This window comes from Lithobates pipiens, unplaced genomic scaffold (genome assembly GCF_037356315.1).
Source record: "Lithobates pipiens isolate NorthernLeopardFrog02 unplaced genomic scaffold, aLitPip1_a1.2 Scaffold_19, whole genome shotgun sequence".
In the NCBI taxonomy this organism is placed as follows: Eukaryota; Metazoa; Chordata; class Amphibia; order Anura; family Ranidae; genus Lithobates; species Lithobates pipiens.
Window position 1 is genome coordinate 249,902,102 of NW_027507764.1, and position 17,478 is coordinate 249,919,579.

At 42.3% G+C, this 17,478-nt stretch overlaps 1 protein-coding gene across 1 annotated transcript in view; it reads left to right on the top strand.

The window, feature by feature from the left end:
- MOCOS (molybdenum cofactor sulfurase) overlaps positions 1-17,267 on the top strand; it is a 752,911-nt gene extending 735,644 nt beyond the window's left edge. Inside the window, exons 15-16 of the mRNA XM_077491912.1 lie at positions 1,266-7,480; positions 14,002-17,267. Coding sequence (XP_077348038.1) covers positions 1,266-1,403 — 138 coding nt within the window. The 3' untranslated portion in view covers positions 1,404-7,480; positions 14,002-17,267. The remainder of the gene's footprint in view (positions 1-1,265; positions 7,481-14,001) is intronic.
- Positions 17,268-17,478: the final 211 nt, after the last annotated feature.

The window sequence follows — 17,478 nt, forward strand, 5'->3', positions numbered from 1 at the left end:
GAGTATTGGCAGGGAATTGCTGGCTATTGCAGAGTATTGGCAGGGAATTGCTGGCTATTGTAGAGTATTGGCAGTGTATTGCTGGGTATTGCAGAGTATTGGCAGGGAATTGCAGGGTTAATTGTCAGTGAGCAGCGCTGTGGGCACTACAGATCCAGCCCACAGCGCTGCTGCCACCGATCTCTCCCCTCCACTGTACTAATCGATACAGAGAGGGGAGGGAGGAACCGGCATCATGACATGATGCCGGTTTGTTTACAAGTGATCGCTCCGTCATGGATGTTCTTGAGTGCGTGCCTCAGGGGGCGCGCAAGAGTGGAATTCTGGGAGGACGTCATAGTATGTGCTCCCAGAGTCAAGCAACCGCCCTGTAGCCATCATATTATTTACAAATTAAATCAAATTTTTTTTTAAATGTGCCACAAAAATGTAAGTCAATAAATGAATAAAACATTTAAAAATAATTATAAAAAATAAATAAAAAGAAATCAGCTGCAAAATAATAGCTTTGGGGAGAAGGAAAGGAAAGAGTTGATTAGGAATAACTAATGGTTAGGTAATTCATTAAAAAAAATTGAAGGTGTCAAAGGTAATGCACTAGGGGTTTGCTCCTTTTTTTATGTTTCTAGTGTTTCTCAAGGAGAGCAGCATCACTAAAAATACCATCCTTAAGTGAGCACTGAGGTTTGACAGTCCTTTATAACAATGGGTTAATCAGTCCTGGACTAAGCTGCCACACACACCCAAAAAACATTATGTAAATACTTTGTGTGTGTGGTACACCCAGCTCCTCCTCCTGCACTGCAGCTCCCTGGCCACATTTAACAGCAAATCATAGTGGACTACAATGTAGCAATGTTATTTTGCTACATTGTACATACTTTGATTTATTGATAGCAGATCAAAGTGTTGACCTTTGATCCGGAAATGGCATCAGTTAAAGCAACTTTACAAGTTAAAATTTTAAAATAAAAGGGTTCCTATTTATTAGCCCTCATACACATGTGTATATCCATGCCATGTGCAGGGCAGTGTTTACCGGAACAGGCATGCACAGGTATTATGTACATCCCCCATGCCAGCAGTTCCATAACTGTCTGCTGACTTGAGACACATGGGGACTGTCCAGACACAGCCACTGCTCCCAATGTGAAATCCATGGGAGTGCATGACCCAGAATTCACCCTGAGTGTCACCTAGGCCTTATTGTTGTAGAGCTGTTTTACATTCCTATAACCTGCTTTATTCTTTTTACTATTTTGCAGACAACGTTCGGAATGTACCTGCTGAATTCACCATGTTCATCTTACCCATCTTTGCTGAGAGTTGGCACAGAAGTGTCATTTATACAAAAAGAGACTCAACAAAATGTACACAGCAACAAGGAATCTCTGGAGAAATAATGTTCCAAAGAAACCAAAAGGAAACCAAAACAGCAGAAAATGTAGCTCTATTCAATCATCACAAGAAAAGGTGCACAAAAATAATGTAAGGGTAAAGGTCAAAGACTATTCTAAGTCAGCAATGGAATCAGTGCAATCCTTATGCAAATGTCTTTATTTGTGCCATATTTTGCTTATAACAGCATTCTACATTACTGTTCCAAACATATCATTATGTCTACCAGGTTTTGTTTACTGCTGATGCTGGGGCAGGGGCAGCTTTCACTGTAAATAGTGGCTCCTTGCCTGTTGCTACGGATGAATTCTGGAGTGATGCAGTAAATCTGATTTACATTCAACTTCACTTCTAGAAATTGACGGTCTATATGCAATTTTTCACTTTAAGTTGTCATATTCACATTTAGTACATACAATTTTCAAAACACCTTCACAAACAGGGAGCCTTTCAATTTTGACCCTAGAAGAGTATATTAATGCAATAAGTGAGAAACTAACTGATGCTTGAAATATTTGGGAATACTTGGTATAGGCCTGCAAAATTGATCATCTTGTCTCAGCAATGTAGTTGAGATACGTTCCCAGTATAAGCTCATGGTTAGGTAGGGTGGAGGATTGGGGTAGGTTTAGGTTAAAGGTTAAATTTTAGGCTTGAAAGATAGATTTTAGTTCTAAAAGAATGATTAAGTGTTAGGTATTTTAATAGTACGTTTAAGGCTAAGGTTTGGGTCAAATAAGTCTTGAAACATAAGAAGTTTGTTTTAGGATTATATTAGGGGTTAAGTGTTAAAGTGGCATTTTTTATTTTTTTGCTTTGGATAGAGCTGGGAAAGTTTAATATCCAACTTCCCAGTACTGGTCCTGGTTACCACTGAGACTGATAGGGAGAGTGAGGGGACATCATTTAGTTATCACAAAAAAATGAGGTAAGGGAATATTCTGCAGTGGGGACAGGACTTCTGTTCAATTTGGGAGATTTCCTCTCATATTCTGCCTACGGAACTTTAAAGGAAAATCTTCCCAAATGAGACACATGTAGCAAAAAGTTACCAGATAAGTTGGATGAGTTGGAACATGTGCTATGGTAAGTCTTGGGTTGGGTTAAAACAAAGTGTAAAAATGTGCGTAACACACGCTAAAGTTCAGAGGTCTTGGGAAGTGTGAAGCATAAAAATACTATTGACAAGTTGATAAGTGCCTTTGTTATGCTTGTCTCACATGTTTCACAAGGCCTGTGTGCTTTGGTGTGTCTCTTCTTTTTTTAGTTTGTTTATGTCCGCACTTGTTTAGATTTGCGGTCGGGGGGGGGGGGGGTGTTGATAAAAACACATGGTTAGTGGGGAGTTTTTTTTTATCACATGCTTTTCAAGCAGCTAGGAGGGGTCTGCCATGTATTTTGGGAAACATTTGGTCTGTGTTTTTTTCTTTGCTAATGTTACCACAACCTACAACAAGGATCTAAAAAATTACATGCCAGACTCTTTGAGTGTATGATTTCTAAGGAGGTACCTCACACACCAGACCATTTAGGTCTCATACAGATTTTAAAGGGGACACCACACAAAAAAAAAATTCACATGGTCCCTTTAAAAACCCTTACCAAACCCTTAATCCAAGCATACAGCCTGGCTGGCCAGGAACTGTGTAGATGACCATGTGCCATATAGGAATCCCTGGCAGAGCACTTTGTACCCATGATGATGAGGACAAAGTCTTCTTCCCTTGCCCTGTAATTGTGGGAGTCTGCAGGCAGGGGAGGGGGCTTATCTGAATCTGGAAGCTTAATTTAACAATAGCAATAACCAATACTGCCAGTCCCCCTAGGTGAATGTGTATGGGTTACCCCTACTCAGTTACCAAATAAGTTGTAGTCTAGAAATAGAGACACCCAAATGATGGAAAATTCCTTCATTAAGAGAAATATAAATCCCCCAAATGAGTCCCTTGTTGTAAATCCATATTCAATAATAATTTTGTCCAGTGAGGCAGATTCATGTCAGTCACAATGCCCCACTGGCCAACAACATGCCAAAAGAAAAAAAAATGCGGCCACTGAGGCACAACCTGCTTATTTGTGTGTCACCCACTGAATGGAAAGTCCAGTGGATGACAGCTGTTATATACAAGTAGGCAGGATCTCCCAATGATGTAATTGACCATACATGTGGTCAGGACCATGATTCCCAGCCATGTAAGTAAATAGGGGCAGTGATGACACTGGTTGTGAAGGACTTGGCAATGCCTTTGTCTGCCTGCGTCCATTAAAACAATAGACAGGGGGAAGCTGTAATATATAATAGAGGTAACAATACTGCTATAATACATGACATTTGGCTCCCGCCAAATGGGTAAACATTATTGACTCTATATACTGATCTCAAAATGAGAACATTTAAAAAAAAAAATCAGCCAATGACTGGCATCATTGATCATATGAAAATATTTTATTACAGTAAAATATAAACTGATAAAAATAAAATAATTGTATTTAAATACATTTTTGGAAGTTATATTTAAATATGTGCAGAATACAAGAATGTAATATACGGTTTGAGAAAAAAAAAATGTTCAATGTACTGTATGTATAATGAATCATTCTTAGCTTAAAAGGTAACAAATATATTTTTAAAATAGAAATCCAATTTCGACGTTATGTTTTTATTTAGTATGCAGTGAGGAAGAAAATTATCATCTCTCAGATTTTTATTTCCCCATTGAAGATATTCCCCTTACTCCCTGTCCTATTGACCACCCAAGGGAGAGAACATCTCCTCAATGAGGACATAGACCTCAATAAAACCTGATATGATGTAACTGTATTCCAAGTGTAACAAAACTGTTTTGGATGGAGTTTGAATTCGAAGGACCATTTCCACTGTGGCAGTTTGCCTGTATATTGCACTAAAGCAGCAAGAAAGGGTCGCTACCACTGTATTTAATGGTTCATTTTCCTTCTATGTTTTTCTGTTGTGGTGTGGCAAAATGTAAACTGCAGCAATTTATCTGTTTTTAAAAAAATACACTCTCATTTGTTTACAATGTCCCTGCATGGAAAACTGGAAGCAGAATATGTGTTTTTAAACCTCATCAGTAGAAATGGGCCCTAAACAAAGTTAGATTTCTGTTCTGGTCATATCTACATTTCCTATTGTTGTATGTGGTATCTTCATAAGGCGCTCACTGCCTAGCCTGTCTGACCACTTATCATATTATACACATGTAATATACAATAAGATAAGGATGGACTGACTAATGTATATCATGTAAAGGGTATAACAATATTTAAAGATTAGCTCCATTCAAAACAGATTTCTCAATATTTGAAGGACAGGGGAGGTTTTGATTTCACCCTGTTCTTAAAGCAGAACTAAACCCACAGATTTAATGGTTTTATAAGTATGCTACATCCAAATCTAAATAGAGACCAAGATGGCACTGTGTTTGGCTAATGAAAGGATAGGAGGATCTAGTTCTCCTTAGACATAGCATAGCTGAGCCACTTTTTTTCACTGGGCTGTGAGTTTTCTATGCATTCCCTTAATATCTGTTTATTCGAGTAATCTCAAAACTGGCCTTAGTTGAAGAACACCATTCTGGTAATTGTGCCTGCAATCCTAAAGGTGAACGCCTAAAGGTAAAAAAAAAGGTTCACTCAAAAATATGAGCTATAATATTTTACGCTCTTTCAATGGGGGAACAGCTAATCTGCATCCCAAAACTTGTAGCCTGGAAAATTATATGCCCATCTCCAACCTCTCCACTATATTTGCTAACTGTTATTTTAGTTTGCACCTTGCAAAACAATGAAAGCTTTCTTTGCACAATTGAGCCTAAAATTTTTTGTCCAGCTCAAACATTTTAACAAAAGGATGGAAACTGTCCTTAAAATCACAGACAGTCTGTAGAAACTATTAAAAAAGTTTACTATAAGCTAGCAAGAGAGGTCTATATTTAAAGTCTATGTATTACACATATGTGGGTATTAGGAGCCAGTACAGACAGTGGCATGAGCTTGTGTTGTTATTTCTGTCTTCAGTTTGGTGACAGCTTTTGTTCTGGTGTATACATCAAACATAAGTCTGAGGTGCAATTGTAGTATATTGAAGGCCAGAACCTTTTTTTATTTATTTTTTTAGGTTTTGGATAGAATCTGGAAGGGTAAGGACTTCTTAAGGTTTTTATTTCCGTCTCCATCCCCTTTGAGGAAACTCAACTGCTCTATTTGTCCTATGACCATTGTCCCCAATACAGAAAATAATGGAGAATTCAAAATACTTGTCATAGACAAAGTGAGGGAAATCATCTAATGAGGAAACCTTTTCTGGTGACAACTGTCTAAGGAGAGATATCCTCTTCCTTTTAAATATCTCATTTTACTTTGTCTTATGCCTCTTGGGCATAAAGTGAAGAGAAATCTTCCACATATTCCCTTAACTTACCAGCACAAGAATGAGATACATTGAGGGTGTATCACTGATACTCATGTGTCATAGAAATAAGAAAAATTACAACATGTCTTTTATATTTATTTTGCTTTTTACACAAAAGGGGTTGTACATTTTTAAAAGTAACTGGGTTTTGCTAATCCTGTTGAATATGGTGCTTTTTGATTTTGTTAATTTGCAAAATTTTATTTTGAGTATAATCCATATTTATTTTGAATATTATTTATTATGTTGTACTTTAAGGGTCAGATCACCAAACAAGTAATATTTCAGTTCTAGGTAAACCTTGATGGGCTGAGTCAGCCCCTGGCATCTTATTTGTCTTGAATACATAAAGTGATTATAAACCCTCTCATATACCTAGTGAAGTCAACAACCTCCGATGATACACAGAGATGAAACAAATCCTCCTACATACAGTTCCTTGCTAAAGTATTCACCCCCCTTGGCTTTTTACCCATTTTGTTACATTACAGCCTTTAGTTCAATGTTTTTTTGTAATCTGAATTATATGTGATGGATCAGAACACAATAGTCTAAGTTGGTGAAGTAAAATTAGAAAAATATATACATAAAACTATTTTTCAGAAATTAAAAACTGATAATTGGCATGTGCATACAGTATGTCAGCAAACAGAAAACCTGCCAAGAGACAGCCACACACCAAAACTCAAGGAGGGCATTAATCAGATAGGCAGCACAGAGACCTAAGGTAACCCTGGAAGAGCTGCAGAGTTCCACAAAAGAGACTGGAGTATCTGTACATAGGACGACAATAAGTCGTACTCTCCATAGAGTTGGGCTTTATAGCAGAATGGCCAGAAGAAAGCCATTACTTTCTGCAAAAAAACAAAATGGCACGTTTGAGTTTGCGAACAGACATGTGGGAGACTCCCAAAATGTATGGAGGAAGGTCTGATGAGACTAAAAGTTAACTTTTTGGCCATCACAAAAATGCTATGTCTGGCACAAACCCAACACATCACATCACCCAAAGAACGCCATGTTTTTCAGAAGTCGGAACTGGGAAACTGGTCAGAGTTGAGGAAAAAATGGATGATGCTAAATACAGGGATATTCTTGAGCAAAACCTGTACCAGTCTGTGTGTGATTTGAGGCTAGGACGGAGGTTCACCTTCCAGCAGGACAATGACACCAAACACACTGCTAAAGCAACACTTGAGTGGTTTAAGGGGAAACATGTAAATGTGTTGGAATGGCCTAGTCAAAGCCCAGATGTCAATCCAATAGAAAATCTGTGGTCAGACTTAGGCCCCTTTCACACTGGGGCAGGAGCGGCATCGGCGGTAAAACAGCGCTATTTTTAGCAGCGCTTTACCGTAGTTTTAGTGGTGGTATTCGGCCACTAGCGGGGTGATTTTAGCCCCCTGCTAGCGGCCAAGAAAGGGTTAAACCCACCACAAAACGCTACTGCAGCAGCGTTTTGCCAGCAGTATAGCTGTGATGCCCCATTGATTTCAATGGGCAGGAGAGGTGAAGGAGCGGTGTATACACTGCTCCTTCCCCACTCCAAAGATGCTGCTAGAGCATCGCTCCAGTGTGAAAGCCTCGGGGCTTTCACACTGGAGACACAGCAGCGGCTGTTTCAGGGCTCTTTGTAGGCGCTATTTTTATGTTTCAATAATTTTTATTAAAGGTTTTCAGTACAATACAAGCAATAGTCTCATTAATGCGGCAACTTAGTACATTAAGCATAATGTAAAATGGGCTAACACACCAGTCCGCTCCGTAAACATGTTGGCGGCTTCGAATTAGGTGCCATATCCAGTAACCCCGGATCACATAGGATCCCAGCCGCCGGAGCTGATGCCTCTTGAGTTATGGAAATACCCAATTATTTTGCTAACACCGCTGAATGAGAGATGTGAAGAATTCAACATAGAACAGTAAAGAAAAGAAGAAGGACCCTATAGCAGGGAAAGAGAAAAGAGTAGCGAATGGAAAAAGATAGAAAAAAGAAGGAAAGGGGAAGAACTGAGTGGGGGGGGGGGGGGAGCCGTAGTCCTGGATCCACAAACTCATGCTACCATGACAATTTTAAACAGCATGTGTCCCGGAACCATTAGTTAGATAGACAATCCATGGATCCCAAATTTTATGAAACATTTTCATCCTGTCTTGTGACAATGCGGATAACCGTTCGTTTAGCATTAGCCATGACATTTTATGTTTAAGCTGGGCTATCGGTAGTGCGGCTGATCTCCAGTTACGAGCTATAGTGATCTTCGCTGAAATAAATATAAAGGTAAGGAGCCGCTGCTGAGGCCTGGAAGCCTCTGTCGCCTTGCCCCCCAGGAGGGCCAGCTTAGGTGATTTCCTCAGGTTCAATCCTGTGATAGTATAGACAAAATTAAAGACTCTAATCCAAAACCTTCTGACCTTCGGGCATGACCACCAGGTATGGTAGGTGGTCCCCACCTGGCCGCATCCCCTAAAACAATGGGACAGTGCTCCCGGAACAAAAGCGGCCAACCTGGCTGGGACCATGTACCACCGCAACAATACCTTGTAATTGGCCTCTATCACCGATGTGTTGGCGAGAGAGCGATATGCCGTCTCGGAGAGTGTACACCAGTCATCTAAATCAAAGGATTCCTGAATGTCCTGCTCCCACTGAAGCATATAACTCAACTTCTTCCTTGGCCCCCTAAGTAATGCATAGATGGCAGATAAATGGCCTCTTATTTTGTCATATTGCATACTCAACTGTTCCATGGGAGTCAGGGAACCCAGGTCTCCTCTACGGACCATACTCTGCACAAAATGCCTTAATTGGGCACATCGAAACCTCTCCGAACACGGCATATCAAATTTTTCAGTTAGAGCTTGTTCAGAAAGTATACCCCTACGGTCACATAGGTCTGCAATGCGCAATAGCCCTTTATTTGTCCACCAACTGAACAGTTGAGGAGAGAGGCCCGGGGTGAACTCATTGTTATTTAGTAGTGGCGCCAGCGGGTTGTGGGGCGATCTGAATTTGTATAATTTGGACAGCCTGTCCCATATAGCCAGAGCCAGTGACAGGGTAGGACACAATATCAGCGGTCTATCCTTCATTGGAAGCCATAGTAACTGTGAAACCTGTGAGGGGCGACAGGAATAAGATTCCATGTCCATCCAGATAGCATGTGCGTGGCTAGAGTGGTATCTAGTAAGATGGGCCAGCTGAGCCGCATGATAGTATTTCTGCAAGTCCGGCAGGCCCAGACCCCCCTGCTTCCTTTGGGTGAACATTGTACTCCTGTTCACCCTGGGCCTCTTGTGTCCCCAAATAAACCTAAGAATATCATTTTGCAACAGTTGTAGATCCCTCCGCAGAATAGCCACTGGTAGGGTACGGAACAGATACAGTATTCTAGGTAACACATTCATTTTAATAGAGTGTAATCTGCTGAACCACGATGGAGGGTGTAGCTGCCATTTAGCTAGGTCCATTGCCAGTGTCTTGTAGAGTGGGGGGTAATTCTGCCTGTATAACTGCTGGATAGTCGAGGTCAGATTAACACCAAGATAAGGCAGGGCCTCCGACTCCCACTTAAACTGGTATGTGCTCTCTATAGCTTTCTGTGTGGCCTCTGACAGGGAAAGATTGAGCGCTTTAGATTTGGACTGATTAACTCTTAACCCTGAGATTTCGGAGAAGGGTTGAAGAATCGCATATAGGTTTGGGAGGGAAGTAATTGGTGACGTCAGCGTGAGCATGAGATCGTCAGCAAACAGTAGGCATTTATGATCTCTATTTCCGCACCTAATCCCCTGAACATCCTGACATTCCCTGATCCTAATGGCCAGTGGCTCTATTGCAAGAACAAACAGGAGCGGGGACAGTGGACAGCCCTGTCTCGTGCCCCGTCTAATCGGTAGAGGCTCAGAGGAATATCCCCGCAGCATCAACGATGCCGATGGTGTGTCATAAAGCGCACCAAGGAGAGTCAGAAAGCGCTCACCAAAACCATACCTACTGAGGACCGCAAATAAATATTCCCAAGAAAGGGAATCGAACGCTTTCTTAATATCCAACGATAGCAGCATTCCCCGTCTAGTGCCTCCACCATCCCAGTCCGACTGTACTGCTGATATAAGATTAATTAGCCTGCGGGTCTGATCCGATGCCTGTCTAAGCGGGACAAAACCGGCCTGGTCAGGGTGAATATAGTTTGGCAGAAAAGTGTTAAGTCTAAATGCTAAGACTTTCGTTAAAATCTTTAGGTCAGTGTTGATCAGGGAGATCGGTCGATAGTTCGCACAGTCCCCGTGATCCTTGCCCGGTTTAGGAATGACACTAAGATAAGCCACATTTTCATGTAAGGGTATCTTGCTTCCCCTCCGGAGCTCATTAAAATAAGAGCACAGGTGAGGAATCAGAACATCCTGAAATTTCCTATAATATTGGCCTGGAAATCCATCTGGTCCCGGTGCCTTCGAGGGGTGGAGTGACTTAATCGCCATTTTAATCTCTAATTCCGTGAATTCCGCCTCCATTAGATCCGCGTGTGCTCGTGTCAATTGAGGCAGCGGAACATCACGGAAAAAGAGATCAGCTTTACGAGAATCGTACGCAGTCTGTGAGCCATAAAGCTTGGAATAGAACTTATAAAATTCCTGTAAAATAAGTTCAGGGTTTTGCGTAGAGCGACCCGTAGAAAGCCTCAGTTTTGGCAACGTAGGTGTATGTGGTCGGGGAACCAGTTTCCTGGCCAGCATAGTATTCGGTTTGTCACCCATTGTATAGTATCTATGCTTAGTCCAGCCAATATGTTTTTCAGCCTGAGTCGTCAGAGCTAAGTTCAGTTCCAGTCTAACATCATCAATCGTATGTCTAATGTCGCAGTGCGGGTGAGCATGTTGTTCCCGGAGTAGCTGGTCCAATTTGGTTTCTAATTGCCGAATCGCATGGTCACGTGCTCGTTTTTGTCTAGAGCCTAATTGTATCATAATGCCCCTAATCGTGGCCTTGTGAGCTGCCCAATTAATCGCGGGTGATGTGTCTGAGGATTTATTACCCGCAAAAAACTGCTGTAATGCTTTGTCTATCTCAGCGAACAAAACGGGGTCTTTTAACAGACTAGCATTCAGACGCCACGGGGCCGGGGAAGCCTTGGACCATAACCCAGTCAATGACATCCTGATCGGAGAATGATCCGACCAGGGGGTGGACAGTATTGATACCGACGTTAGATATGGGAGTAGGGGCGTGCGGACCAGGATATGGTCTATCCTGGAATATGTATGATGTACCTGCGAATAATGCGTATAATCTCTAGTCGTGGGATTGGACTCCCTCCAAGCGTCAATTAAATCGTAGAGATGTAAGAGCCTAGCCACCCTATTGCTCCCAGTCGGTGGTCTCTTGAGAGTGGGTCTGTCAGGGTTGGATTTATCCATAATTCTGTCCAGCGGGACATTACTATCTCCCCCCAAAATCACCTGCCCCTGGACTTTGGGCATCAATGTCCTCAACATTTTGTTAAAAAATTCCACCTGTCCTGAGTTTGGAGCATAATAAGATATAAAGGATACCAGTTGGTCATGTATACGTCCCACGGCCATGATGTATCTGCCGCCTTTATCCTTAATTATGGTTATGGGCGTAAAAGGGGTACGTCTAGAAAAAGCCACAGCCACCCCCTCCTTTTTATCGGGTCCATTTGCCAGGTAAAACTGCAGGTATTTAACACTAAGGTAACGCGGAGCTGACGTCTTAGAAAAATGCGTTTCTTGCAGTAATAGAATATCTATTTTCTGCTTGTGATAAAATTGGAAGGCTTTAGTCCTTTTAGTAGGGGAATTAAAGCCATGGACATTATGTGTGATCACTGAAAAGTCGGACGAATACGACTTAGCCATCGTGGTAGGGCAGAGCACTCTTACCTTGTTGCATCGGAAGATCGGGCATAGCCTTCAATACATGGGAATCACCTTCCGCAGGCTTCCAATACCAGCGCACGTAGGTTAGATTCAGGACTACAGCTCGGGGAAGATAGAAGGTAGAAAGAGAGAGGAAAAAGAGAAAAATGAGAAAAAACAGAGAATTAGTGAACATACAGGACAAGGGCCGTAGGCCCAGAAACTTATGCCAGTAAACTCGTGTAAACTGTAGAACAATGTGGGAAATAATCCCTGACGGATAGAGTGTCCTTTCCGGTAGTGGCAAGGGTACCTCTTCTCCAGAGAGAGAAGGTAGTCTTGCAAAGGAGCAGCATGGATTCCCGATCCGGCCCAAAGGGCCCTAGCTCCATAGCATGCCAGCGGCGTGGATTTAGGTTTCGCATGCTGTCGGACAATGAGTTACACTAGCTTCGCGAGTCATCCCACCTCGAGGGCAACGGCCCCAGTGCAAGCAGGCACCTAATGGTTCCCTCCCGCCCCAGCACCCCTCCCCCGGGGGAGGCCCATGGGCCTCTCCATAGGACAGACCCCATTTCCCCATGTTATATAGAAACAAAGTGTAAACCTCAAACTATGAGGACGCTGTAGAACATGTCCAAAAATATAGAGTAATTATAAAAATAAAACCAATAAAGATAAAGCACATTAACTTTAAGTCAGTCATGGAAGAACCGTTTCGGGTGGAGTAAATCCAAAAAATAGGAAACTGCACTATGGTTGTGCTAACAGGGTGACTACGCAGTCACGTAGGTACAGACGGACTCAGGAGTGTCCCTCAAGCAAAAAAAAAAAAAATAGTAGTATCCCTTCAGCCGCAAGCGGCCAGTCCAGAATTTCAAGGAGGGCATAAAAGTGTATTCTCGGGATTCCTGGTCTTCCGGGGGGCTCCTCTAGGTGGGTTCCGCTTACGCTCCGTCCAAAGTGGGGAGAGTGAGCGGTGTGCTTGAGTCGGAGGAGAGGAGGCAGATGAGTCCCTTGAGATGATGCCCAAACTAAGTAGCAATTCTTCTCCCTCCGGCAACGTGGAAAATGAATAGGATTTCCCCTTATAGGTGAAAGACAGTCTAAAGGGGAAGGCCCACCGATATCTAATCTGTTGGTTGATGAGATGTTGCAGCAGGGGTTTCAAATTTCTGCGCTTTTGTACCGTTGAAGGGGCAAGGTCGGTAAACAGCTGAATGGACGACCCCCTTAGAGTCAAGTCCTGTCGGCTGCGGGCAGCAAACATCAACTTCTCCTTAATTTGGTAGTAGTGTGGTTTAACAATAACATCACGAGGCAGGCCATCAGGTCTAGGGGCAGTAAGGGCCCTATGAATGCAGTCAATTTCCATGTGATGCGGTGCTATGTCTGGGACTAAGTCCTTCATTAACTCCTGCATTGCCCCTTCCAAATCGGTATGCGTTTCAGGCAGGCCACGGATACGCACATTGTATCTACGAGAGCGATTTTCCAAGTCCTCTATTTTAGCGAGGGCATCCTCCAGCCTCTCCTGGAGGTCTGTGAGCATATGGGTATTCTGATTAACCCTTTTAACAGTTCCTTCAACTTTAGCTTCAACAATGTCAAATCTCTCACCAATACTGTGGATGTCCTTCTTTAGATCCGTGGTAAGCAGAGTGCAGGCCTTAGAAAGCTCCTGTTGTAGCATTGTGGAGAACCGAGCTAGTAACACTGTGTCCCCGGAATAGTAAGCTGGCTGGGGTGCTATAGAAGCAGAGCTAAGTTGGCTAGACATGGCCTCTGCCAGCTCAGCCATATTCTTATCCATAGAGGATTCAGGGGAGCCCACCAGTTCCTGTGCATCTTCATCTATGGCTGGGGAAGGGGGATGTGAGCGGGACTCACCCTGCTGTTCTTCCTCCATGTCCCCGGAAGATTGCGAGGAGAACGGATCCCTGGGGATCTTCAGAGGTGTTCTGCTGGCTCCATCCCTCAGGAAGGCTGCAGCTCCGGCCGGGCCTCGCGTGTCTCGGCGTCCCGGCGCCATCTTGGATTGCGGCCTGCGCTCCGGAGAGGACCCGGACCCCCGGTGAATATAAGGGCTTTACGCTGTCCTTTTTTCGGCTGGCCCCGAGCCCGCCTGTTCATCACCCTCTCCGGAACTTCCCTCCGCCGTTTTCGCCACTGCTGTCCCGCTGGCTGCGCTGATTTTAGCTAAATTTGGGCCGGATCGTGCGGAGCTCTCTCAGAGCACGTCTGCGTCCGAGATCCCGCGCATGCGCACTTGTAGGCGCTATTTTTAGAACTGTAGTGCCTGCAAAGTGCCCCAGTGTGAAAGGGGTCTTAAAGATTGCTGTTCACAAGAGCAAACCATCCAACTTGAAGGAGCTGGAACAGTTTTGCAAGGAGGAATGGGCAAAAATCCCAGTCGTATGTGGCAAGCTCATAGAGACTTATCAAAAGTGACTTGGAGCTGTGATTGCCGCAAAAGGTGGCTCTACAAAGTATTAACTTTAGGGGGGTGAATAGTTATGCACATTGACTTTTTCTGTTATTTTGTCCTATTTGTTGTTTGCAATTAAAAAAAACTCTTTAAAGTTGTGAGCATGTTCTATAAATGAAATGATGCAAATCCTCAAACAATCCATGTTAATTCCAGGTTGTGAGGCAACAAAACATGAAAAATGCCAAGGGGGTGAATACTTTTGCAAGGGACTGTATGTGTCTACAGCCCTTTCTTCCCTACATCCCTTCGAGAGGGCAGAGAGGCTGCAGTTACAGTGTGTGAGCACTGATTGGAGGGAAGGCATATACCTCCCCTTCACACAGCAGAAGAACTGGGTTGTGAATAGACAAGCTGTATGCTGAGCTCCCTCCCGACACAAATTTTATCTCATGTGTCAAGTAAACTTCTCAGAAGTGACTCATGCTGATAACAGAGGTTTGAAGCACCTGAGAGAAACAACACTTGGAGCCTTGGAGAGAAATGAGTAACCACTACAGATATACAGTATGTGCTTTCCTTAGATTTCATCACTGAGGTTTACAACCACTTTAAAGTAGAAATTAAGAAAATGTGGAATAGGCAGGATTTTTAATGCAGAGACGTACTGGAGTTGATTTACTAAAACGGGAGAGTGCAAAATCTGATGCAGCTGTGCATTGTAACTTCAGCTTGTTCAATTAAGCTTTGACAAAAAAAAATGGAAGCTGATTGGTTTCTATGCAGAGATGCACGAGATTTTGCACTCTCTAGTTTTAGTAAATCAACCCCACTGTGTCTCTACTCTGCAGCTGAAAGCAGCTGAAGCCTGAGGGGTCATTGTCAGCATTCCAACTATGCAAAGAATGCAATATGAAATGGTGGAGCACAATCAGGGCAGCTAAAATAGACCACAAAAGGCACATGGCAGAGGAGTGTAAAAAAAAAAAAAAAAAAGCAATTCTTTAAATATGCAAACAGTAAGAAAGTGGGCCAGAACATATTAGCCCCATAAAGGATGATGAAGGGAGTATGGTTACAAAAGATATAGAGAAGGTAAAGGTGTTAAATGTATACTTCTCCTCAGTTTTCACAAAGGAAATGGGGGGGGGGTATAGTAACCAAGACTGTAATGTTAATACAATGTCATAGAATGAACCCTCATGGCTAACAGAAGACAGTATCAGAAAAAGACTGGAAAAACTTGAATAAGCCACCAGGACCAGATGGCTTACACCGGAGGGTCCTTAAATAACTCAGCCAGGTGATAGCTAGACCATTGTTCCTAATTTTTATTGACAGTTTACCAACTGGAATGGTACCAGCTGATTGGAGAAAAGCCAAGAAGCGGTTTAACCTTAAACTGCATAGAGGGTTCTTTACTGTCAGAGCAGTAAGAATGTGGAATTCTCTTCCACAAGCAGCGATATCAGCAGGGGACATGGATAGTTTAAAACCAGTACCAGCAAACAGACTGAAGATGTCTGCAGCCAGCAGGGGAGCTTCAGGACACCACAGTGCTTGAGTGAAGATTCTGTTTAAACAGCAAGATCTTCTTGCCATAAAAATATACTACAAAAAGAAACTATTCCCTACCGTGTTCAAAAAACAAAAATATGTGGCCTTTACATTTTTAGGAAATATACAAAAATAGAACTGGATATTTATAGAAATGCAAGCCTAAATTGTGTTTTCAAAGTATTTCAAAATAAGTCAAAATACTACATAACACTGAACAATCTTGATGTTGGGCAAAGAATAGTTATTGTAATTTTGGAGATGACTTATTAAAATCCAATAGGATAGAAACATATTACAAAAGGGTCTTAACAAAATTGCAACATGCGAGGATCAACTGCAAATTTAAAATGGTGAAAAAAAATATATAGGAATTTTGGAAAGGACTGAAAAACAGCCAACTAAGTAATAGGAGATTAAAGAAAAATCTTATAATGAAAGATTGTAAAAACCGTAAATGTTAATTTTGTTAAAGAAAGACATCCTGGAGGTAACATAACCATTTAACTGCACTTCTTAATCTGTTTCTGTCAACCTGGAAGTCTTATGCCGCGTACACACAGGCGGACTGTATGGCCTACTTAGTCCGTCGAAACACATTTCAGCGGACAGTCCGCTCGTGTGTGGGCTTCAGCTGACTTTTTCAGCGTGCAGTCTGGCGTACTAAGTATTTCGGATTTTTCAAAATTCTGTCCGTCATACTTTGGTTTCAGCAAGCAATCCGCTCGTCAGTAGGCTAGTTCGACGGACTAAGAATGGCGCATGCTCAGAAAGGATTTACACGGCGGAAGGGTGCATTGCTGTGTATTGGACTTCCTATTTCTAGTCCCGTCGTACGTGCTGTACACATCATCGCGCAAGCTTTCGACGGACTGTTTGTGCATCCGTGTGTGGTCAAGTCCGTTCATTCAAAAGTTAGACGGACTGTCCGTCGGATTGTATGACGGACTAAGTAGGCCATACAGTCCGCCCGTGTGTACGCGGCTTTAGGTGCTCCCCATGCTGCGTTGTCCAGGATCAAAAGTAAAAAAAAGTCTGCAGGAAATGTAACAAAAGCTCTCACAATGGGCATCACATTGAAAGGTGATTTACCTTTGTAGCATCTGCAAAAAAACTGAAATAACAGTTTTGATGGACTGACCCTTTAAAAAGTGATGGCATATTTACCACTGTTTGCATGTTTTTTCTATCCTTTCTATTTCTGTTTCTTTTACAGCAGAAATATGGAAGTCCTTTAATATTTGATTCCATGGATTTCCTGTGTTTGGCATTATCTACCTGATATTATTTATTCTCTTCTGAATTTAAAATGATGTAAAGAGCCGTGGATTTTGCAAACAGTGTGTACTCATGTTTAATTTATGGTGCAAGGGAATATATTCGTATTTTAGACTGTAACATATTAGTATGAAGAGATTCTGGCTTGTCAAGACTTCTGGCAAAAATACCACTAAAAAGAGGGGAATGTAAAATAACGTAAATGAAACATAGATAAGATCTTGACTGTGTCTGTGAATAAATCCGGTAAAATATTTGCTATACATTCCTAAATAAAGGTAATAAACTTGATATACTGTATTTTGTGTGATTTATTGAAGTAGATACTGTATACTGTAGAAATCACAAATTAACAAGTACATTTCTTAATACAAATTTCTATGGTTTACGTTATTACTTTGTGAGCTGCTGTTATGGTTATGCAGTAATCTTCCTCTGTCTACTTACCTCTCCTCGTGTGTTCAGACTAAGAGGCCAGCCACTTCCACCTGGTGGTTTTTAT